The sequence below is a fragment of the Phaenicophaeus curvirostris genome, chromosome 17 (genome assembly GCF_032191515.1).
Source record: "Phaenicophaeus curvirostris isolate KB17595 chromosome 17, BPBGC_Pcur_1.0, whole genome shotgun sequence".
In the NCBI taxonomy this organism is placed as follows: Eukaryota; Metazoa; Chordata; class Aves; order Cuculiformes; family Cuculidae; genus Phaenicophaeus; species Phaenicophaeus curvirostris.
This window is the reverse complement of record NC_091408.1, coordinates 1,142,003-1,167,049: the sequence shown is the minus strand read 5'-3', so window position 1 is coordinate 1,167,049 and position 25,047 is coordinate 1,142,003. Positions and strand designations below refer to the sequence as shown.

Sequence of the window (25,047 nt, the reverse complement as noted above, 5' to 3'; positions counted from 1 at the left end):
TCCTTAATACACCCATTTGTTTTCTTTCTTTGTGAAGTCTTAAAACTGTTGTTCCACAGTCAAGCGTGGCAGACTCAATCCCTTCAGAAACCCTATCAGGATGGGCCATAGCCCCTGCGTGGATGGCAGGAGCAGGCACTTGCACAACCATTATGGTGTGATATGATGAGGAATGCACATTTTGCAGCTGGCAGCATGTAATCCCTGCCTCCCTCCCCATTCTTTGGCTCCATCCTGCCTAAACCATTCACATAACTCTGGATTTTGAGCTATGCTCTATGCATGTACAAGCATGACACACTGAAGCATCTGACAAACTATTTAATTTTCTGTCTGGTTAGAGTGCTTTTTTTTTTTTTTTTGAGTATTGCCACGATGATTGCTTGAGGCACATCGAGTAGAACTGCTTCTCTGAACCACCAAGACACAGGCAGAAGAAGATGGCAAGAGACAGAAGGTTTGTGAGAGAAGGCTGAAATGGAAAAGGAAAGCTCAAAGGAAAGACTCAGCTGGGAAGAAAACTAAGGACAAGGTGATCCAGTACTGCTAAATGGAAAGAAAACAGAACAGGAAAAGAGACTGATAAACATACACATTTCTGGTGGGGAAATTAAATGAATGCTAAAAATACCGAAACTAGAAGTAAGAACTTACTGCACCAAGTGTATAAAATAACATTTGTTCACTGAAACTAACACTTGCCAAAGGCATCTCCATCTCTTTGGCCTTGTAACACAAAACTCACCAGATTTAGACAGTCCTTTAATGCTAGGCGATCTATCCACCCGTCTCTTATTACTGATTCACTTGAGAAATGTGGTACGACTGAAATGTGAATGCTGCAAATGTCAGTGTTCAGATTAATAGAAACTGTTAGACACCACCCAGCAAAGCAGAAACATTCAGTAAGAAATATTACAGCTCAGCACTATGTGCAAAACCAATCATTAACCCGCTCCGATTTCAGACACTTGGAGTCCCGTTTCCTCAGGCAATCACTGAAGTTAAAGTTTGTCTCCTACCTTAGCAAACCAGGGTGTGACAGCCTGTACTTTGACAGCATTTTACAGTAAACTTACCAAGATGCGCAGCTGATAAAGAAGGAGGAGGCATTAAAAACACACGCAGAACAAAACGCTCTACAAAAAGCAAAATCGATGCTTGCCATCTCCGAGTGCCACCTGACCCAGCTGATCCCCTTTTGGCCCTGTGCAATTAAGTGTCTGGAGATAGCTCTGCAGATTTTGTACCTGCCACCCAGGTGTTCCTCATTCAAGGTCTTCAGGCTCTTTAGCAGAAGACACACAGGTGGTGGTGCTTGTCTGAGCCCCTCTCCTTTGCTGCCCCTCCACGCAGAGGCATTCTCCGCTCTCCCCTCCTCCTGCCCAGCTGCTCCTGCAGGCTCTGCCTCGCCAGCAGCTGATGAATCGCAGGTGTGCACACAGGTAGAGCCCTCTCGACAGCCTACGAACCAGTCACGCTGGGATGTGTCCCCCACCGCCGTGAGGGACAGGGCCACCCGCGGGGGGTTGTGCCCGCAGTTCTGCTCAGAAACCTCACAAAAAGCCATTCTTCAACTTACGCAAAGGAAAGCGCATGTGCTGCACGCACCCAACGTGTCCTGATGGTGCCAGGGACAGACTGTTACGCGTGCTCCAGAGATGTCCCTGTCTGGGCAGCTCTCCACACGCTTATCTGAAAACTCTCACGTTTTACTCACTTCAGGTAACTTCTGAGATGCTGTGTAGCTCACCTCCCGCGTTCTCTTTCTGGTAAAAGGCTTCCCCCGTCAAAGACAAGCTACATAACTATTTTCCAAATCTATTTAAGTGCCTCCACAAAACCTCGACGAGCAATTTTCCCTGCGTGGCAATAGGAAGCAGTGCAAATTCTACGTTATCAAGCATCAGGATGTCTAGAAGCTGGGACACGAACCCAGGAGGGCCCTGCACCTGGCGGCCTCGCCCAGCCACGCTCACCTGGGGAGAACCGGGGTGACTGCAAACCACCAGCAACCAGGGAGACGGGGACAAAACGGGGGCAGAGAAATCCCTCGGGCAGGTAGGGAAGCTTCAAGCTTCCCCGATTCCTCGGCCCCGATGCTGCCACCGGCGGCTCGGTCCGCACCTGCCCGCGGCTGCCCCGGGACCCGCTGCGGCTGCCCCCGTCCCGCTGCCCGTTCCCCGGGTCCGCCCCGAGCCCGCACCGGCCCCGCGGAGCTCCATTCCCTCTGCACCTTCGCAGCCCCGAGCCCCGCAGCGACCCAGCTGAGCGCCCGCAGCCCCGAGCCCCGCACCGGGTCCGCAGCCCCGAGCCCCGCAGCGGCCCCGCGGAGCTCCGGCCCCTCTGCACCTTCGCGGCCCCGAGCTCCGACCCCGATGCGCGCAAATCCCCGCAGCGACCCAGCTGAGCGCTCGCAGCCCCGAGCCCCGCACCGGCCGGGCTGGGCTCCGGCCCCTCTGTGCGCTCGCAGCCCCGCGCGGCCCCGCACTCACCCGAGAGCCCCGGGTCGCCCCGGACCAGCCCCGCCAGGGCGAGCAGCGCGGCGAGGGCGCGGGGCTCCATGCGGGCGGTGCGGGGCCGCGTGTGGCGTCCCGCGAGCGCGCCCCGGCGAGCAGCCGAGTGGCAGATGAGGGATCCTATTACCAGCCATGTGACAGGAAAGGATAGAGACCCACGGCCCAACCTGCCGCGCCCCCGCCGCCCCGCGCCGCCCCGCACCGGGACCGGCCCCGCGGGAGACGCGGCTCCCCCCGCACCCCCGGACCCGCAGCGCCCCAGCACCCCCCCGCACCCCCCAGCCCCGCAACATTCCCGCACCCCCGGCACCCCCCGCACCCCCCAGCCCCGCATCCCCCCAGCGGTTCCCAGCACCCCCCAGCCCCGCATCGCCCCAGCGCTCCCCAGCCCCGCAGGAGACGCAGCAGCCCCGCACCCCCAGTCCCGCAGGAGCTCCCCAGCACCCCCAGCCTCGCAGAAGCCCCAGCACTCGCAGCACCCCAGCCCTGCGTCACCCCAGCACCCTCAGCCCCCGCAGGAGCTCCGCATTACCCCAGTACCCCCAGCACTGCAGCACCCCCAGCCCCCGCAGGAGTTCCACAGCACCCCTAGCCCCGCAGGAGTCCCAGCACCCCCCAGCTCCACAGGAGCTCCGCACCACCCCAGCACCCTCAGCCCCAACAGGAGTTCAACAGCACCCCAGCAACCCCAGCCCCATATCACTCCAGCACTCCCCAGCACCCCCAGCCCCACAGGAGCCCCAGCAGGAGCCCCCCAGCACCCCATCCGAGCGCTGGGGACCAGGGGCATCCACAGGGACACCCAAGCACTGGGGAATAGGGGGATGCAGAGGGGCACACGCACATCCAAGCGCTGGGAATTCCCAGTCTGAGCTACTGACACAAATGCTGCTGGCGCCCCTTGACAAGTCACCGTGGCGCATGCAGCACTTCCCTGCGGTACGTGCTGTCGAACAGCACACCAGGCATGATTGCTTTCTGATTGAATGACCCACAAAGTTCTCTCCGAGAACCAGGACGCCACCGTGCTACCCATTCACCCAAATTCAATTCCGTTCTATCTGGCATTCTGCTCCTTAAGGACACTGGAACAGGGAAGGCTTACAAATTAACACTCCATTGATAACGAAGTTCACAAGATCAACCTTATCTACCTTCAAAAGGCCGGCTTGGTCTTCCAGCACTCCCAGGCAAAACCCCCTGGTTGATTCTGCTCCCTGCTTTCTCCACAGGTGAGCTGCACACACCCCGATACGGGCGCTCGCAGCAGTTGCACCTTTTCTGTAATTAACCCACAGCCCACTGGTAACGGGCAGCCTGCCTGGGGCCAACGATCGTTCCCCAGCCTTCTGTCAAAGTTCTTCTTTTTACATGATATTTTTTTCTGTCGTCCTGCATTGTTTGTATTTCAGATTACTGCGTTCAGCGTTTTCTTCTCGTTCTGCAATTTTCTGCTTGGGGTTTGTGGTCTCTGTTTACAAACAACAGCAATGGCACTAACAACGGCACCTAATAAATAATGAGTCGTTTCAGACTTCCCAATACATGGTCTGAGGAGTTTCTTTCCATTTGTCTTGTTCCCTTTAGGACATGCAATCTGTCTTGTTTCACTAAGTTTTCCTGTACGTTCGATACACGGTTTGTCCTTACTTTTTGAAACCACCATTTACCTGTCGTTCATGAATTAAATACCTCAGAAATCCAGACTAAACAACTTGCAAAAGCGAGGGATTCTTTCACCACTGAAAAGAGCTGTGCAATGCAGAGCTGACTTCATGAACTCCTTGGGATGAAGAGAAAAGCCAGTGGTGATTTTGCTTGGTAAAGGGATTCTGCACAAGGTCAGCGGCTCAGCAATCACTTTTTAATGAAGATAACAAAACATGCTGCCATAGAGCTAGGTATTACAAAAGAAGCAGTATGTGTGGGGCTGGCATTCCAGGAACACTGCACAGATTTTTTTGTTGTGCAGGTGGACTCTAATTGGACAGTTGAATGAAGATGGATTTAAAAAAAAATCATTATAAGCTGGAAGGAAAACCTCTGGGGTGCTTCCCCCCCAATTGGGTGTCTTTAAAATTAGGTCAGAACTGAAACAAAAATGCCATTTTGAGACTGTACTCAGAGACTTGACAAAGTGTGAGAATACAGTGTTTGAACATCTTCAACAGCTCTCCCTCCTTGCTAAAAAAACACCCCAACAATCTGCAAATTCAACCTCATTTGCCACTAGTCCCGCTTTCACATCTCTAAACCAGCCTCGCACGGCCCCAGCAAAGGGAACGGTTTCTCTGATCTTGGCTGGCAGAGGCCACGATGCTTTTCATTTCACCACCTTGCAAGGAAAAGAAGAAAAGTGCAGAAAAATCATGATTTTGTCAGAGCTCTGGCTGTGCTGGCAGAGATGTGACTGTTAGAAGACACTGATGCCCGTAACTTTGAGAGTGATGCTTTCAGCAGAATTCTCCGTCGCTTGTGTAGGCAGCAGGCTGAGCCCACCATGATGTAATCCCAGGAAGTTGGTTAGCATTTCCCGTACTCATTATATCAGAAGCAGAAATCAAATGATAGTGTTCTATATAAAACCATTGTTTGTGTTTGGAAAGTCTGTCTGTGGCTGTGGACAATTTAATCCGCGGCTATGTTTTTTCTGTATTTCATTAAAAACTCTTTTGGAATTTCATTGTTCAGATACAACTGGAATCTCTGAAAGAAGTTTCTGTTTGCTTTCGCGTCTTTGGAAGAAAAGACAAAGAAAATGTTAAAAAAAACCCCAAAAATAAAAGGGCTAGAGATGACTGTTAAAGTAGTCACCATAAGGTTATTGCTTAGAAAAGGTGAGAATATTGGGTTAGGTAGAATAGAAATGTTGCACCAATGCTTGAAGTACCAGCTCTGTGTAATTGCAGTGCCTACCTCCCCCAAGGAACACTGCTTCTCCCCTGTCATAGACTGCTAAAGATTCACAGTATTTCAGTTACCACAAGAAGTGACTGAAGGATAGGTCACACTCCTCCTATTTGAGCAACTTGTGATGAAGGGAGAGAATACTGACAGTGCACTGTTATCCCTGTCAGTAATCAAGCTCTCTTTTCTGATATAATGGTCTAAATTTTAGGTGCAAAAGGAAAAACTGGGCACAAGCCACTGGTTTGAAAACACTGATAATGAAGGGTCTGGAAAGAAAGCTGGAGTACAAAAAGAAGATTGAGGAAAAAGGTCTGAGTGAGCAGGGAACTCCGATTCAGTGATAAATTCTGGACTTTGCAGTGGCTTTTTTTTTGCTAAGAGAGATATGTCATCAAAATATTAATAGACATATTTACAACTACCTAGCAACCCTCTCAACCAACCGAGAGGGAAAAGCATAAACCAAAACTGAGCACCTTAGTCTTCTGATTTCCTGCAGTTTTCATTCTAGGTACTGTGATTCCACCCCCTTCCACCAACCTCGGCTCACTGAATTGTGTGATTGTCTGAGAAACTGATCTTTCGCTTCTAGGACAGAAAGGTGGCTGGGGAAAGCTTGAAAATACAACCCCTTACTTGTTTTGCTGTTTGTTTGTTCCGTTGAGTCTTACCTCTCCTTTCTACACAAGACAGTCAGACGTGCCAGGACTGCAAGACCAACTATTCCAAACACAGAGCCGAGAATAATTACTTGTTTGATATCTGAAAAACAGAGACCAACCACAACAAAACAGGAAGGCGTTGATGCGTTTCTTCGTATCTGTGTGAATGCAGCCACAGGCAATGGCTTTTAAATTGTAGATATAGCGTTAATTTTACTGTTCTTTGTGTTTGTGGAACAAACTGGTAGAGTAGGAGCTCAAGGAATTCTTGCATTTGCCAGGGAGGACAGGCAGCTGCAGAAGCTGTTCTGACACAGAGAGGATGGTCAGTGGTTCATCTTTAGTTGACATCACACATGTACAATGTTTATGTAGAACTGCCAATCCCAACAACTGATTCAATCCTTTTTCCATACAGTTTGATCGCTTTAAAAATTTCCCCTATTTTGGCACAATAATTTTGCAGCTGCCACTGCTGCTTAGTGCTTTATGTAAAAGAAAGTGGAGGTGGCCAGTCTGCAGTGGGCACAGTGAACCGCATCGGGCAGTTTGGACACGCTAAAAGCATCAGTTTAATGCTGCAACTGCATAATGTGGACACGTGGAAGATAGAAATAAACTGGATATGAAACAGATTTTGAATAGCAAATCTCCTCTTGTTTTCTTATTCTACTAAAGAGTTGCAGGTTACTGTTCTGCCACTAGGACAGCGCTGGCAGGATGCTGTATGACTCTGGGGAGCAGCAGAAGCTGGAGAGATTTACACGGGTAAATTTTTCATAATAATGTAAGAGGATTGGTAAAAGTTTAAGAAATGCAGCATCTGTCTGGGAGAAACAACGTTTCCTGAACTTTGTATTCTTTAAGGAAAATACCTGCTGGAGTACTGCTGCTGAACAATTGCAGGTCCTAGTGCGAGTGGCCTTTGCGCCAGGTTCAGTGTCAAACAGAAGCGTAGTTCCCTGGCTCTGAGGCACTGGCGTGTCCTAAGGGCAAAGCAGATTTGTGGACAGGGAGCACACAGCCTGTTTGGAGACTGGTGAGCAGTGATGCACCTGAGATCTAATGCCTCTGGGCTGCATTTCTGCCAGCCCTCCCTTCTCTCGCTTTCTTCTGCCTGCAGGAGGAACTGCCCAAGCTCCAGCCTGGCACACGGTGGTGGCAGAGCCGTGCAACAGACACTGCTGTGATCCTAGGATAGATAATTTGGTTTCTAATATGGTTTATAGTGAAGTTTAAGGAAAGAAGTGGGATACATAAACTGTTTCACAGGCATTGGTGCTTCATCCAGCAACTTCTGTTGCTCAAGAACTTCTCTGTGCCATACGCACACGTTCCAGGCAGGGACCCTCTCTACCAAGGGATGAAAAACCACCATTGGCCTCAGTAGGCTGGCCCAGTGGGGATTTGCCTCTATTATTAAATCTTTGTATTTCATTTATAATCTCAAGTTATATTTCTTGATTTTAGTACACTTCGCAGCCAGTGTCCTGGGAACAATACGCAAAGAACAATTCTGTAAGACCTAATGTTTTCTGGCATTCTCATCTGAAAAAAAGTCCAGAAGATTAATGAGATTTCTGACAACTTTCCAAAAAGAAGTGTATTTACCCAGAGCCTGAGCCTGGAAAATGAAACCTAAAAGTGAGAAGAGGACGGGGGAAAAAAAGAAAAAAACATAAGACAGACAAAACCAAGATTGCATTTAGCAACACCAAACTATTGTGTGTCAGAAACAGACTATATTATATATATTGCTAAGATTTTAGACTTTTTAGCTGCATTTTATGTCTGATTTCACTAGATTCTCCTTTTTGCTTCTGCTGGATGGTTTCTTTTCTAAGTGATATTCTGCAAAGGGAGGTTGCTGTGGTACTGGCAAGGATTGCAGTGGGATTGTAATTAGAAGCATAGCAAAATAATTATTAGCAGAAGATTTCCATGGAAACTTTAATTCAAGGAAGCAAAACTGAACAGCAACACCATGCAGGCCCAACAGCATAATTTGCATTTGAAATTTCAAATACGGAAATGGATTTTGCAAGATAACTGGCGTTTGGTTTTCTTGTTTCCATCTCTCTTCCTATCCAGTTGTCATAGTCCCCATGCCATTATTTTAACTGTTTGAGCTTTTGAAAAGCAGAAGCATACAGAAACCTAAAAACCTTGGTGATTTGCAATACAGAGCTTGAATTGGGTATGGCACGAAGCTGCATCAAGTGTAATGGGCCCAGCACTGTGCAGTTCTGCCCCTGGCAGCTGAGAATAAGAGAGAGCCTGGTCCTGTGTGCCCAACATGAAAGAAATCATTTGAAAAAGCGTGTTTTAATAGTTCACACTGGAAGTAAAGCTGTGACCATTGATCACATCAGCCAGGTCAGTGGTCACCCGCTCAAGCGCCCCAAACTCTGGAAGTGTTGTCCATTACTTTTGTCAGCATTTTCCCAGCCGTCTGCTGTGCAAAGAGGAAACTGGTGAAGAAAAGTGACTGCAGCAGCAACAGATTTTGGCAACACGAAGAGCGTTTTTCTACTTATGCTGAATTCAAAATCAACACAAGGAAAACTGGCCCTGGATTTCAACTGTGTCTTAGACCGGAGACGGAAATGTGTTTAGTGGAAAGGAACTACCAGCTGACTGTGCTATAAAAATGCTGGAGGTTTAGACATAAGTGAGAGGAACTTTGGACTCTTTTGCCTATCTTCTCTGGAAAGTCTTGACCTGTCAATAAAATAACCTTCTTGGACAGAGGCTGACACCCAGCAGCATATCTTATGATGCAAAAGGAAGAACAAGGTTCAGTATGAAAGCCATTATTAGGGCACAGCAGTAAAAAAACCCAAAAGAATGAAGAACCGTGTATGCAATTTATATTTCATATTGTCTCAACCAGGTGTCAGTGTTGTCAGCATCCTGCTGCATTTCCACACTCCTGCTTCCTGAGGCTGGTAAAAATAATCAGTTTTGGCTCACATTACAATGAACTACAACCCCAAATATTAAATAGTAAGGAAGGTCTTCATTACAATCAGATCCATAAATTTCTTTCACACCTTGTTGCTCTTTATCATCTTTCAGGAAGCCATGTGCTGAAAAACATTGTGGTTTTTGTTTGCTTATCCACAAAGCTGCGGCATGACTCCGTCATTCTGAATGCAGTTAATCCCTGCGCGTCTTCCAGCTCCTTCCCTCCAGTCCCTCAGGGCTGGCTTTGTGCCCCCCTTTCTCTAGTGTAAATGTCAGCATCCAGTTTGCTTATTGAGACTGACTGGCTCCTATCCAGTACGTATGTGGTCGATGGCAGCAATGGAAAAATGTTCTTAGCTTTCAGCTTGGCAAAATGTTTTGCCACTGACTTTTTAAGATCTGGCCTTGCTTTGTAAAGATTTCATTCTCCTCAGACTTTTGACAGACGATCTCCTACTACTGCAAAGTACGAAGCACGCCATATTATCTGCTAAACTTCTGACTCATATTTTCAACAGTTAACTAAAGTACTCCATACGCTCTGACCTATCATATTAGCAGAAATGTTTTGAAATACCTCTAGTTTCATTCTTTCCAAAACAGCATCACTTCTGTGAACACAACCGGGCGCATCTTGATTACTAACAATGGCTGCTCCAAGAAAACCTTCTGTAAACATTCACTCTTCTATTTAAAATTAAGCAAGAATCCCTGTTTTGTATGTGCAAATGTTCCATAACTACTTGTTGTGCTGCAGGCCACAGTGAGCTGCCCAAGCCCACTGCCCTCCACCTCTCAGCTATCACTAAACGTGCAGAACTGCATTGGAAGTGAACAACCGACCAGTGCAGGGCTGTGGATGCTGGTGAACCATGTCAGCTGTCCAAGAATTTATTGCTCATGTGCTGTGCACTTCACACATTTCTTTGGAGGGTGTTTAGAATGGAGAATCTGTTCATAGGAATTATTTGATGAGTACTTTCCAGGACAATTAACCCAGCAATGAAGTGCTTCAATGTGCCGTGTGGCCTTGCCTCACCCTGGTGCTTTGAAACATTGCCATCTTGAGGACACTTGGAGTGTACGTGGTGTAGGAAGAAATCAAACTTGGAACTGTCAGAAAATACTGGCAGTTTCGTGTAAAACTTAAAGGCAGCCTAACTGCTACTAAGTCCAAGAGTCCCAGGCTGGTTGATGATCTAATAGTAGTGACACAAGAGGAGTAGTAAATCTATGTAATCTATACTAAATGCTATTACATCACTCACAACTATTTTACTTCTATAGAATAATACAGAATGGTTTGAGATAACAGAATCCTTTAGAACAAGACAGTGGAAGCCTTCAGAAGGTGTGGGCTGCATCTGCTCTCAAACCACAGAATGACGGAACAGTTGAGATGGGAAGGGACCTTTGGAGGTCGCGTTGTCCAGCTCCCCTGTTCAAGCAGGGCCACCCAGAGTCAGTTGCCCAGGACCTTATCCTGTTGGCTTTTGAGTATCTCTGGGAAAGGAGAGTCTAGAGCCTCTCTGGGCAACCTCTGCCAGTGCTCAATTACACTCACAGCAAAAAAAATGTTTCCTGACGTGCAGAGGAAACCTCCTGTGTTTCAGTTTGTGCCTGTGGCCTCTGGTCCTGTTCTCAGGCACCACTGAAAAGGGCCTGCCTCCGTCCCCTGTGCTCCCCCCTTCAAGTATTTATACACATTGAGAAGATCCCCCACGCACGCCCAGCCTCCTCCAAGCCAAACTGCTCCCTGCTCCCTCAGCCTTTCCTCACAGCAGAAACCCACCACTCCCCTCATCACCCTTGCGGCCTTTCATTGGACACTATGTGTGCAAAGATGATATATTCATAAAGGTGCTAAAAGAACACTACATTTACATAAAAATACATTAAAGTATTGCTGTAAATAAGGATTCTTTGTGTAGCTTTTGTATTTTTGTGTTACAGAATCACTTTCAGCTCAGTGCTACACTTTCCTGTTGTTCTAATTTTGAAGTTTACTTTAGGTTGTCCATTCAAGAAGCTTACCTACCGGTTCCTCTCTGTCAAACCTAGAGAAAGAGAACCTTGTAGCCCTAAACCCTCAGAAAGAGCCGATACATGACATTAAAAAACCCCAAAATATCACCACAAACCGTCTGTTACTTAGGTTGAATATTATTCTTTCTAGAAACACAGGGATCTCATGTCCAATGTCTCCCCAAGTAAGAGAAGTTAATTTTGTCAAAGGCTGTCACCCTTTACCGATATTGCCTTGTTTGCAATAATGATTTTTTAATGTCAATTTGTGACATATAAAAGGAAACAGACCTGTTTTCTGGACGCAGCTGGGTGGCTCTCCAGACCAGGTCCCTGTCACTTGGCAAATTCTTTCTTTTGGCTCAATGAGTTCATAGCCCTGATCACAGGTGAAAGTGATGGTTGAGCCCAGCAGGTAGTTAGTTCCATTCTTTCTTCCATTGGTTGGATGATCCAGCCAGCCACAAGAGATCACTAGTACAAGAGACATATCTGGTTAAAGGATATTGAATTTGGACTGGCAAATCTCCATCAAAATGATTCAAATGGCATTTTAGTGGCAAATCATGGAAAACCAAAGACTTTTAGGCTAACTGAAAGACAATACTTCCCTATCGTTTTTTAATTATTCATTTTTAAGTCTGAGAAAGACTGGTGAAGGCACAAAAAGTTAAGGTACAGGTTCTACACAGGGGTTTGGTAGTGGAAGAAATGGAAAGAAATTTATTTATTTTGTGTTTGCCCAAGTATCCTCCCAGTGCAGAGCTTTCCTGTTATAAGGAGAATTCTTCCAGATAGGAGTGTTTATAGGTGCATGAACCAACAGTTGAGCAAAGCCTCCTCAAACAGTGCTAGCTATTTAGATGCCCTGCAAAAAGAACTATAGTGATGGATGCTTTGTGGAATGTCATATCACCTGGTTCTAGGCTTTCTACCAGCCGCTTGTGATTCTGATGAGATAGTCTTGTGACAGCTCCCACTTCAATGCTTCTTGTTGTCAGGACATCGAATCTGCAGAACGGGTCAGAGTCACAGAGCAAGGCTGCCACTTTCATCAGGGGATCAGCAGGGTCTTCAGAAGGAGAGAACACGGGCAGAAAGGAAGAGTTGTGCTTTTCCCCATAGAAGAAATTGTTCAACAAGAACTCCGTGTCGTAAGTGAAGAGAGAAGTTCCATTTTCAACAGCCCCTTGGGAGACGGAGAAAGAAAGAGATATTTGTATGTAACATTGCATACAGACCTTCTGCTGCTAATCCAAGTGCTCATTCATGTAAAGAGCGCTACAGCTGGAAGAGACCTACAAAGCCCTCCAGCTTCCCTCCAGCTCGACAATATTTTGCTTTCCATACACAGCATCTTAACTTAGCAGCAAAGTTAGTGTTTGATAACCCGGTGTTTGATCTGTCACTTAAAATTAGACCCAAATAATTTTGCAGTTATGATTGCACATAAATATGGTTTTAGATGACTGCTGGCAGAACAGTGATAAAGAAGTAGCTCAGATAGAGCTAGCAAACCAAATATTATAAGCAACACAAATCCTGATCCTGTGTGTCCCTAGATTTATGATGTCTGCCATGCCCCTGCTTTTTGTTTTCACTCTGCTAAATCAGAAACTTCCTGAAGTAGGAGCAGTGAGACTTTTCAGTATGATCTGAATCCTGGAGTATGGCTACAGTGAGCTTGGTGCAGAGGTCAGCTGGTAGCCAGAAGGCATTTGGCATCATGTTTCTGGCCCATCTCCTAACCTGACGTCAGGAATGCTCAGGCTCCATACAGCAGCCTAATCACTTTCATTAAATGAAGCAGCCATTTTTTTTTTGCACATACTACACCTCTTGCCCTTTTTTCAAAGGGACAATTATTAAATTGTGATTTAATAAATTATTTTTTCAATTGTCAGCATGATACTTGATGGAACCTTTGCTAATATTCTGGATAAAGACAGCTGAGCCTGGCTATACTTCTGTAACACTTTAGTCTGGTGATGCTGCGCTCAGCTGGCCATGGTAGGTGGAATTCCGGAGTGCAAGCTGTGAAATATGAGCTCTGACTCCTGACAGAAAAAAGTGCAGGATGTTCCATCGTGGTACTGCCTTCAATCATTTGGCTATGTATGTTAACCACTTGGGCACAGGAGGGCGTACTTCTCTTACCCCCTTCTCTTCCCCCAGTAGAGGTTGCTCAGCACAGGCTTCATTTGCTAGTGTGTAAATCACAAGCAATTGAATTTGTAAAGAAAATGCATCAATAGACCAGAGAAATTACTTACAGTTAGCTCCAAACTCAAACAGCTGCTGGGAACTTGCATGTACTGGTATGGTGGTTTTATTCTTGAAGGTATACTCATCCTCTATATTGCCATTCATTACCCCAAAGAGACCCTGCGTGTGATTCATAAATTTCTCTGGAAGCAGAACTGTCAGGGCCAGAATTCCTTCACTTCCCCTTATTTCCATTCCAGCCCCAGAAGAGAACATCACCGTGACGCTCTGATCAGCTGCAGAATGGAGAAAGAGACCTATAACAAAGAAAGGAAGAGGACAAAATAGCTGATCATCCATAGAGAACACACTGTTGTGTCATCAGTTGTAATCATTTTTCATAAAGCTTTTCCTCCCCTGAACTCTGGGCTACTTTCTGAGAAGCATTTAAAGGGAGGCTGCACCTCTAAACCTACAGCTGCGTTCAGACGGCTGCTACAGAGCAGGACCAAAACAAGGCCCACGGCTGATATAAGCTGCGCTGCCTTCTGCCAGCGTCCCAGAGCAGAAGCTTTAAGACGTGAGATGATCACACCAGAGAAAGGCTGTGAGCTGGAAGCATTGTTCTCAGTGGTCACAGGTTTCCTCTGCTTCTTGATTGTCTTGTCAAGGCTGCCCCCCCTATAGCTTCCTCTCTATTATTTTTCCTTCCTGCACCTCTCTGCTTCTGCAGCTCCTTGTCCACATAGCCTTCCCTCTGCCCATCATATTTCCAGCCATTTGAGGAATACTAATTGCTAGTCACAGAAAACTTCCTCTGCTGAACAGGATGCTTACTATGCAAATTCTAGTAATGCTCAGAGCATTTGTCAAACTATTATAAAGGCTAATCAAATGATCACATCCCTGGAAGAAAAAAACATTCAATTTTCATAGTCTTTTTGGCAGAAGAAAAGAGGAATAATATCTGACTCCTGCTGGTGAATGTGAAATTCAGTCCTACTGTAGTATGCACCTTGGTTGTATTTTAATATACTTTGTTTCCCTCGGCAGGTTTCACTGCATTTGCTCTAGCAAGCTCAAAGCAGAATGTGGAGAAAGGAGTTTTTAATTCCATTCACCCTCCACTGGATGAGAAGGAAAAGCACCGCTCGACAAGCCTCTGAAAGAGGACATAGAAGTCATGGCCTTGAAGTGGCACTGACACTTCACGGTCGCTGCCAGGATTGCATGACATCCCTTTGTACTCCTCTCACATCCCAGAAAGTTCAGGCAAGCACCAGGTGTTGGTAAAGGCTGCCTTTTATGTTATTTGGACCTTGTGGGAGAGGACAATGTGCCACAGATGACTGCACCTCCCTGGACACAGCATCGGTGCTTCCAGTTACAGCCAAGCTAAGTGCAGGGATGCTGATGAGAAGCAGGAAGGCTGCAGGTTCTGAAAAAACGAGTCAAAATGCATACATCTAGAGATAATTTTAACTATACATGGGCTCCATCACAATACAGTAGCTCACGAGGCTGATAATTGTAACTAACCTTTCAGGTCCATCCAGTTTTGCTCAGAGAAGTTGAGGACCCTCTGGTTCAACAGGACCTCCAGATTCAAATCCTCCGAATAGCGTACTTCGATCACATCAGAGTTGTTCTCCTGCATGGCCACAGCAGACAGGCCTGTCACCTGAGCCCCAGTTCCTTCCAAATAAAAAAAAAAAAATCCCCCAAAACACTCAACATGATGGAAAACGAGAGAAGATAGGAGGAATGCTGGGAAGTGTAAATCAAGCAACCTCAGGAGCTATTATCTGTCATCTCTGCTTCTTCTCTTAACAACCTACCGTTGGGAAAGTGTGCCTGCTGTGTCCTCCCTTGCACTCTGAGGAATGTGAGATCAGACTCTACCAGCGTGTATTCTCCCAGGCCTTTGAAGGTGAAGTTCAGACCATCAAAAGTGAGGAAGTGAGGATCCCCAAAAGCAGATGCTGTTTTTGAAAAAAAAAAAGAGATATAAGAACAAGCAAAACTCTCAACCCAGTACTCTTTTCTTCAGGTTCACAAGAGAAAAACGATCTCATTGTATTGATCCAAAGAATGCAAGGCTGATCCATGTTAAATGTGACATGAGGAACAGCCATGACAAACCACTGCGGGAACTGTGAGAAACGTCATTCAAGTTATGCTCTTCTTCATCAACCAGTGTTTAGGGCTGCATTTTAAAAGGCTGTTACACGTAGCAATACTTACCCCCACTAGAATCCTCACTGTGAGGCTAGAGGCCTGATTTACACACAGTGTATGAGGAGATGTGGACACAAACACAGGGCTATTCCAGAAGCAGCTCACCAGGGAGCTTCAAATGCAGCTGCAAGTGACAGTCAGAGAAATGGGATGGGGCTTTTAAATCTCATCTGGTCTGAACAGAGAGAGATGGAGGTGATTCTTATCCCAAAGCTTCTCTTGAGTCCAGCAGATATCCTTGGACTTGCCTTTTAGATCAGTAAGGGGTCAGAAGGTCCTTGAGCAAAAAAATGTTGAAGTTGTGACATCTTATCTGAGGTGTGACTCTCAGTGACTAAGAATAACCATGGGACAGGTAGGTCCTCAACTGCTTGATTGGTAAACATGTTTGGATCATTGTCTCAGTCTTTCCCTAGAAACGAGTCCCCTCCATGAATCAGGTTCATTAGACCAAGGGAAAGAAGGGCATTTTTTTTCTCTCCTCAGCAGTTAGTGCATTCCCTTGGGATTTTCAGACCAAAACACATACAGCAAACACACACACAACAGAAATCACGGTAAAGAAGGCCTGCCCCTGAGTGATAGGTTCAAGCAATTTCTCCACATTAGGCATATAAAGTGTTTTAAGCCCAGCATCTCATGTTCCAGACGAGTTCTGTTAGTACCCAGGTAGGTGACTTTTTGTTTGAGCTGATTCTACAGCACATCCATTTGTGGCATGTTCCAAGAAGCTTTTAGCATTTTAGTAGACATTGACTACTAAACTTCAGCTATTTAGGTTCCAGGGGTTAATGAGATACTCCACAGCAGAAAATCTTGGAGGACAATTGAAAACCACATACAGATTTTGCCACTGATGGAGCAACAGAAACCTTCCATGGAGACTTCCCACAAGACATTGTACCCTCACCACTGTCAACAGACACACACGCCGAGAAATACTCTAAAAGCCAACACTGTATCAAAAAGCTACACTCCATAATGGCATTCTGAAGGTTTACCAGCTCGAGGCGGGCGATAGGTCCTGCAGTCGCTGGAGGCCCGCCTTTTCATATACAAGTGGCAATTATCAGACCATAGGCAGCAGTAATAGAAGCTGATCACATCATAAAGCCAGTGGGAAAAGCCAGGTATCCGGGGAGGCTTCAGGAAAGGTGGTGAACCCCAGTCATGGCCTCGATCAGGTGTGCTGCCTCCGGTGGAGTCATGTGTGAGGATCTGGGTCCCGGTGGAGTCATAGCAGCACTGCTGTCCTGCCGCGTACTGGGGACTGGTGGGGAAAAGCAGGGAGGAGAAAGTCATCATTCAGCTCTGTTCGTATTTAGAGGCAACCTACTGACTTTTTTATGGATATAGCTCAATGGTTTGGTTGCCAAGCTTTACATGATGTCCAGGGAGGACACCTCCCAGGTGGATTTCCCCCCACTCTGCCTCTGTTCTTATGAATCAGACCCGATTAGGGATAGGGAGAGAGGGGGTTCCGACCAAGGCAGTAAGGAAGTTCTGTAGGCCATATAGCCTGATAGACAAAGAGCAAAGAATAACTCATTGAACTTAAGTAGACCAATACAGGAAAGTCTTAATCAGGCCTAATCAAGTCTCTTTTGGCCACCAGCACTTGTTTAGGTATCTTAAGGTTTAGCATAGTGCAAGTAATTGTTTATTAAATCTAAGGCTTCAATTTAATCTCAGCAATGAAGGGAAACAACAGTTGCTATGAACCCCAGATCTGAGAATCCAGAGACCGCTGTGACCTGTGGGACACTGCTACCTCTGAGGTGGAATGAGACATAAAACCCCCACAGATCTAAACCATTTTCTTTACCTGGCTTGAATACCTCTTACACAATGCACAGCGCCGGGGTGGTAAGTACACACGCTCCCCTTTTCAATGTCACAGCCATAATCTGTCTGAAAAAGATCATTGCTCACACTCAACAGGATTCTTCTCCACTGTCCTTTCTCTTTGTATGTCCTCTGCCCTTTCTTTGTCTTTATATGTGTAAAGTCTCAATGAACTGGTTGCACTGTGTGTTGAGCAGCACAGAATGATAGGAAAAACAGTGAATTTAATACTGAAGTGATTGGACCAACAATAGTCTAACATGGGCATTTTGCAGCCTGTTACAACAGACCTTGAAGAACAGATGCAGCTACACGGGGAACTATAAATGCCTAACAAACACAGATCATGCCAGACTAAACTTAACTTTTGTCCCGTGTTCTTAGACAGAGGGGGTGTGGTGGATTTAATTTTTTTCTTCACAAGCTTTTAACTGTGTAACTTCAAAAACACATCGTGTTTGGAGCTTCATAACCAGAAAAGGACAGTAACAAAATTGCCTAACTTTCTTTTTTATATGCATAAACACACTGCCACCATCTGGTGTCAAAATAGGAGAGGAAGTTACCCTGCCTGGACCTCAGATCTGCACTGGAAGTGAAAGCATAGACTAAACCACTATTGATTCCTTAGCTTTTGTCAGTTCCTTGTTAACAGTGAAGCTGAGAAGAAGGAAGGAAACAGGAGACAGGAAATAATGGATTATGGCTGTGGACTTGAACTCTGAAGTACAAGGTACAAAGGGTTGCAGCAAATTATGATATACTAAGCAGAAATGTAGCCTTCCTCTGGCATGGGATATTTCCTACAAACACAGACTGGCATCTTGTACGATCTCAAAGAAGTCATCCTTGCTCCCAGCTCCACAGAGCTCACTGCTCTCCTGAAGAGTTTTCTGTCTATCACTAAAACTCCTGTCTTAATTCTCTGTTTGCAGGTGATTCCCACCTGCTGTCCTAAAGGCAATTGTTACTCATACGCCCTGGATAAGCTGTATCTGCCTCTGCCGTTTGACACACTACTTGTGAAAAGTTAAATATGATTTTGTTTCCTTGCAGTGACTTTTAGAGAGGGAACAGGTGGGTGGGGGGAGTATGGCATTCCCTAAACTTCTACTTGGAACCATAATAAGCCAGAGGGATCTATTAATAACTTACATGGAACCTGCCAGTGTCGGCTCTTGCCTGTGCCAAGGTGCAAGGGCAATCTATAACCTCTTCCAAGAAGTTTGGAAGCTTGTCCTCCTCTCTGTCCCATTCCATACATTTCGCAGTTGCCCATGCAGTTGAGTCTTTTCTGAAGTCTTCCTCAAGGTGCCAAGCCAATGCATGCTCTGAGCTCCAGATTGATGGAATGTTGCTGGGGAAAAAAACAAGAGCCAAAAATTAGATCTGATAGCTGGACTAACACTGCTTTGACACTAACACTGTGTCTTAATCACTAACAATAGTTACAAAGAATCTCCCAACTTGTGGGTTGTTCTGTCATTCCAAAGGCCACTGTTTCGTTTTTCCTGCAAAAAGTTTCAGCAAATCAAGATTTCCCTAATTTAGAAGGTCCCTTGTGACCAAAACGGTGCTGATGATAAAACACCAACATTTCAGCTATTGCCGAACGGTGCCTGCACAGTGTCAAGACCTTCGCTGTTTCTCCTGCTGGCCCTCAGGAACAGAATAGGGGCTGGCAAGAAGCTAGGAGGGAACACAGCCGCGACACTGACCCAAACTGACCCATGGTGTATTCCACGCCGTAGCAATAAAACCATAAGCAAGTTTTCCCAGTGGAGCCCTTACTGGTGCCTGACTGGGCATCAGTCTGTGGATGGGAGGTGGTGAACAACTGCCTGTGCATTACTTCCTCCGTGCCCACACCCCTCTTTACTTAGCAAACTGTCTTTATCGAAACCCATGAGTTGTCCTTTCTTTCACCCTTCTGATTCCCTCTCCATTTCTTCATGTGAAACAGAGACTTAGTCCCAGTTTTAAACATCAAAGGAGACAGCAGCTTTAAGGCAGGAAGCAATAATAAGGTACTTCTAATAAATGAATGCTGTGATGTACTTGCCTCTGCCCATCTGAATAGCTGCTGGATTTAATCCTCAACATTCCAAAGTCCCACGTACTGTAAATGCCTTCAGCAGGTACAGGAATGAAAGAAAATTCCCCAGTATTTGGGATTTCTCTTGCCAAAGTATAAAGATATTTCCATTCGGCCAACCAGTTTTCCGAGTAGCTTTCACCTGTCACAGAGGAAGAAAGTAGTTTCAATCTGAAAAAGAACAGTTACCGCAAGATTGAAACCATGTCTCCACCCAGATATAAACGAAAAGCTGACATTATTGTGATGAGTTGGTTACACTTGCAGATCTCCTCAGGAGACTCGGTGCACGCGATCGCACACTGTGTGGAGCTCTGCACACGTTACATGTGATTGCTGCTTGCACACACGTAGCAACAGGGTCACTTCACCTGTTTCCTGGTATCCCCAGACTTCGATATTGACGTGGGTTGCTGCAAGTGCCTGCTGGGTCCAGGTGACAGTTAAACTTCCATCAGTGTTGGGGGTACCATAGTATTGCCATTTTGTTGCGTTTACCAAGGTGCATTTCTCTCCATCCAAAACTTTGCTGTGATGAACTGCGTTACAGAAAAACAATTAATGACATTTTGCCTTTGCACAACTCTGAAAGGTGCCAGTCTATTATTTCAGATTTAGCAGTATTTCCCCTGTGTATGTTTTCTATCAGGATGCATGATATAAAAGTGTCAGCTGAAGCTAAGAGAACTCAAACCTTACTCCTGTCTGTAGACCTTAGATTACACCATGATTCAGTTGATTTGCAATAGAAGTAGCTACAAAAAGGAAATTGGTTTGGTCAAGCTAATTTTTAAGCAGAACTTTTTTTGAATTCTATACATTGTTGTGTACAGCAGCAGAACACAACTGCTGTGAAAGTTTTTCTCTTAAAATATAAATCAACACGAGGGCAGCAAGAATTACTTTTCTGAGGTCGAAGAGCCCGTATCAAGAAGAAAAGCAACCAAAAGGGAAAGGTTTACATAATCTTGCATCCATGCAGCAAGAATATAGAAAGAAGAGGAATACTGTAGGTTTAAGTAAGCAACCTGATAACCAAGTTCCAGAGTATGGAAACGTCATCCCTCCATCGGCAGAAACTTCAAAAGGGATGAAACCAGTCTCATACAGCAATGGGGAAATGCAGTGGCCTTTGCCATCCTCATCAGTGTATCCAGTGGTTTCAATTGTCTGCTTGAACCTGTTGATGTTGAAAACACTTCAGTGTCACCATTGAGAGAAGGAAAATTCTGAATGTCTCAGTTGTGTTTCATTAACCAACCTTGTGTCGTTGACTATCATTCCAGGTCCCCTGGCTGTTTTGCTTGTAGTGGTGAATATAAACTGGGCAAATGCATGTGTACTTTGTGCTTATTACACCAGTGTGGATTCTGCTGCGTGCTGCACAAATGCACAGCAATCTGCAAGCCTTACATTTGCTATTTAATTACTGGGCGAGAGGGGCATGATAAATTAGCAACAAATAACAAAGGGACAGCAGGAAGACAAAGGTGATGTTACAGGATTAATGGGATTACAGGGTGGCTAATGTTGACCAGGATATGCAGGCATTGCACATTTCTGGTGTTGTGGGGGCTTTTGCTGGTAAGTCCTGTGAATACAACAAAAGTGATTTCATGCTGTTCTAGGACTTCTGTTGCAAAGATTAACTCACAACTCATTGCTCATTATTTAACCATCTGTTTCCAGTTAGGGCTCTTGCCCAGAGCACTAAAGTATAATCCCACCCGTGACTCTTCAGGCTTGATGTACGGTGACTGCGCAGCTACTCCAGGTACTGCAGGGAGCCGGGGCCTGCCAGAAGCCAGTGCCTTTGCCTGTCTGCACTGACGCTTGTGTTGGCTACAACAACGCAGCTGGGCAGGTAATTCAAAGTACACAGTTGTGTTCTACAGAATGAACGTCTGGGTCAAAAGTTAAGAACTAAAAACCTTTTCAGGTGCTGCTATCCGGATGGGAAGGAGTCAAAAATCTCATTCAGAACCTACTATGGAAAGAACGTCAGGACATCGGGTCAGTAAAACTCAGGGTACCGGAAGCATTTTGTGTGTTCCACAGTGTGATACAGGCTGACGCGCTTCAGATCCACAGCTTTGTCTACAGAAAAAACATAAGATGTCCTACCTACACTTCGTTCTCGTTGCTTTCTCATTCAGGTTAAGAAATGAATAGTTCTTTTTCACAAAATGGAAATGCTAAAAAAATTATTAACAACGAAGAGCTCTGAAAGAAAGCTCTTCTAGAGAATTTGCTGGCTTGATAAGTTAAGGGAAGAACTAGCAGAATGATGATTGTATTGCACAGTAACTCGATCAAAATTAAATTATTCTGTGTAGAAAAACAGACAATGTGTATCCTTGAGGGTGAGAGTTAGAGAATATTTGTGTGTTTCATGATTCTGATAACTTTACAAAGTAAGTCTTCACTCCTGCATAGACAAGTCTTGTTTTGTGGCAATTACCCATTGTCAGAAGGCAACATTAGAAAGGTTCACCTGCATTTGGCAGAGGAATATAAAATCATAACCCACCTGCAAGTTAGCGTAGAAGAGGCACTAAAAGTTGCATTTTCAATTAAAAAGTCTTTGCCTCCCATCAGAGATCCCGAGTATGGAGAAATTTGAAGACAAAATTCTTTATAATCAGGACAGCAAATCCCCAAGGACTGGCACGTCACCTGGCAAGAACAGGTATCAAGCAGCTCCCCGCATCGCTGTGAGCAAGAGTCTTGAGCTCCTTGTTAAAGGAAGAAAAAAATTGAGTCAGAAATGTTACTGAACTCTTTCGGATTTAAAGCACTGCTGTAAATTAATGAAGTAGGCTGGTTATGTCAGGTTAGGAACGTATTTAGGTGAAGGCTGTAATCATCTGTGTATTAAGGTTGCTCCATTGTGAACAGAAAACCACACTTATTTACCTCCCAGCCACTAAATGATTTCACCAACTCCATGGGTATTTTTACATCTGATAGAAAGAAAAATCTCCAGAACAGCCTCCTGGTGAGTGTCTCTAATTGTATTTATTTCTGAGAGTAGGTCTTAAGCAAACCAGACCAGGGTCAGCCCTCCATGGGGATCGATGAGAAGGGAAGACTAGCACACTTGGTTGAACTGAAAGCCAACATTAGCGACAGTGTACTCCAATATGAGATTATGAAATTTATTTCTTTTGTGCATTTTATGAGAGCCCAATGTTCCCCAGGTAGCTGTGAAGATGACTGAGTACACAGAGAGATGAGCAGGCCCTCGGCTCAGCTCTGGCTGAGGTCTGGCTAAACACAACAGCAGTAGTTACTGGACACAACATGAACAATTGGTCAACACAAATAACACAGTGAGAAGCTGACAGACATTACAGAAACACAGGGAGGAACAGCCAGCTCGAGTGCCTTTGCTTTAGCTCATACAAACGGTATCTGTTAAAACAACGAAATGATTGAAAGTCACTCACCTGCATTCCAAAGACCAGTGAGGGTGAAGAGAATGGAGAAAGGAACATCTATGCCAAGGAATCTCATATTTTTTCCAGGAGATGCAGGATAGCTGTTTGTGCCAGCCTATGTGCCTGTGCGGGAAAAGCCCTTTATAGGAACACGTGTCAAGAAATACACGAGATTCCTACTGTTCAAAGGTTTGTTGTAAATTACTGAAGCACAACAAATGGAAGGAGATGCTCCTTTCCAGAGGTCATCTCCAATTCAGGAAGAAATGGAGGGGGTGGGGTGGTTGGCAGCAGAACAACTACACTTTGTTTTAATAGTTAAGTTTTCTGAAACAGAAGGAGATGTGTGGGGTTTTTACAAGCATTTCTGCTCCAAAGTTCAAGACCACAGGGGCGCTGGCACAAGGTGAAGGTTTTAATTTGGTTAGAGGAACTATAATCGGTTATCAGCAAGAAGAACGATAAGGAATAGATGCTGAGTGTACAGTTTTGTTCAGGAGATAATGAGACATTGAGAAACCACTTTTACTGCACAGTATGGGCCGGCATGAGGGCTGTAAACGAGAGAGGAACAAATTGATCCCGAAGAAGGTACAACTGAATGATGTTAGAGCAATGAAATGAATCGTAGAAGCCTTCCGACAGGAGCAGAAGGATATTCTGGCAAGGAAGCAGGGCAGAACTGATGGTAACAGCTACAACAGAACCATTCCAACACTGCAACAGAAACTTTATGATGGAGAGGTTTTAGAGGATACTGGAAGGATGCAAGGCATACCTTACGGACCCGGGAAGTAAATCTTATCCATGGATAAGATAAGAACCTCCTTACACTTGATTATAGCTGAGTAGAAGAATCAAGGATGGAGTACAGTCCAGAATAACGATAGGGGAGTTTTGGGAAGCAAGGCTATTCGGACACAGACAACTCTACCCGTACTATCAAGGCAGTGATTGCCTGTAACTTTGGTATAGATGCAGCAAAAATGGGACTGGCAGTGAAAAAATAAAGAGAGGCATATTGTTTATTTGAAAACCATTCAGGCTTTGAATGCAGCCCAGGACACAGTTGGTTTCTGGGCTGTGAGCGCACGTTGCCGGCTCATGTCGAGCTTCTCATCGACCAGCACCCCAAGTCCCTCTCTGCAGGGCAGCTCTCAATCTCACCATCCCCAACCCTGTACTGAAACCAGGGAACGCTCCGGCCTGGGTGCAGGACCTTGCACTTGGCCTCGTTGAACCTCCTGAGATTCTCCCAGCCCCGCTGCTCCGGCCCATCCAGGTCCCTCTGGATCACAGAATCACAGAATCATAGAATAACCAGGTTGGAAGAGACCCACTGGATCATCAAGTCCAACCATTCCTATCAAACACTAAACCATGCCCCCCAGCACCTCATCCACCCGTCCCTTAAACCCCTCCAGGAAAGGGGACTCAACCACCTCCCTGGGCAGCCTGTTCCAGTGCCCAATGACCCTTTCTGTGAAGAATTTTTTCCTAATGTTCAGCCTGAACCTCCCCTGTTGGAGCTTGAGGTCATTCCCTCTCATCCTGTCCACCGTCACATGGGAGAAGAGGCCAGCTCCCTCCTCTCCACAACCTCCTTTCAAGCAGTTGTAGAGAGCAATGAGGTCTCCCCTCAGCCTCCTCTTCTCCAGGCTAAACACCCCCAGCTCTCTCAGCCGCTCCTCATAAGGCCTGTTCTCCAGCCCCCTCACCAGCTTTGTTGCTCTTCTCTGGACTCGTTCCAGAGCCTCAACATCCTTCTTGTGGTGAGGGGCCCAGAACTGAACACCGTCCTGGCGTGGCAGCCCCGCTCAGCTCGGTGCCACCCGCAAACTCGCTGAGGGTGCCCTCCATCCCGCCGCCAGTGTCGCTGATGGAGACACAAAGTCCCGTAGCCCCTTTCCGCGCTGGAGGCCGCTGCGAGCTCCCTTCCCACCAGGGACTCTGGGCAGGCTTGGGGCCCCCGAGCCCCTGCAGCCCGCGGCCGCCAGGGGGCAGCAGCGCGCGGGACCCGGAGCGGCTGCCGGGGGGGCGAGCTGGAGAGGGGCAGGGGTCGGCTGGACACAGGGAGGAATTTCTTCACCAGGAGGGTGGGGAGGCCCTGGCCCAGGCTGCCCAGAGCAGGGGTGGCTGCC

General features: G+C 46.1%; 2 protein-coding genes across 2 annotated transcripts in view; both read right to left on the bottom strand.

The window, feature by feature from the left end:
• Positions 1-2,666, bottom strand: part of KREMEN1 (kringle containing transmembrane protein 1) — a 30,502-nt gene extending 27,836 nt beyond the window's left edge. The window contains exon 1 of the mRNA XM_069870652.1: positions 2,496-2,666. Within this exon, the coding sequence (XP_069726753.1) occupies positions 2,496-2,565 (70 nt within the window). The 5' untranslated portion in view covers positions 2,566-2,666. The remainder of the gene's footprint in view (positions 1-2,495) is intronic.
• A 1,242-nt stretch (positions 2,667-3,908) lies between these two features.
• SUSD2 (sushi domain containing 2) lies at positions 3,909-23,071 on the bottom strand. Its single transcript, XM_069871428.1, has 15 exons — positions 22,916-23,071; positions 21,997-22,201; positions 20,495-20,646; positions 19,838-20,005; positions 19,434-19,608; positions 18,527-18,728; positions 17,352-17,437; positions 16,528-16,796; positions 15,127-15,270; positions 14,828-14,983; positions 13,357-13,605; positions 12,000-12,272; positions 11,375-11,557; positions 6,101-6,191; positions 3,909-5,254 (listed from the first exon to the last, which is right to left on the bottom strand). The coding sequence occupies exons 1-15, from the start codon at positions 22,980-22,982 to the stop codon at positions 5,200-5,202; spliced, it is 2,475 nt and encodes an 824-aa protein (XP_069727529.1). The 5' UTR covers positions 22,983-23,071; the 3' UTR covers positions 3,909-5,199.
• Between the last annotated feature and the right edge of the window lie 1,976 nt (positions 23,072-25,047).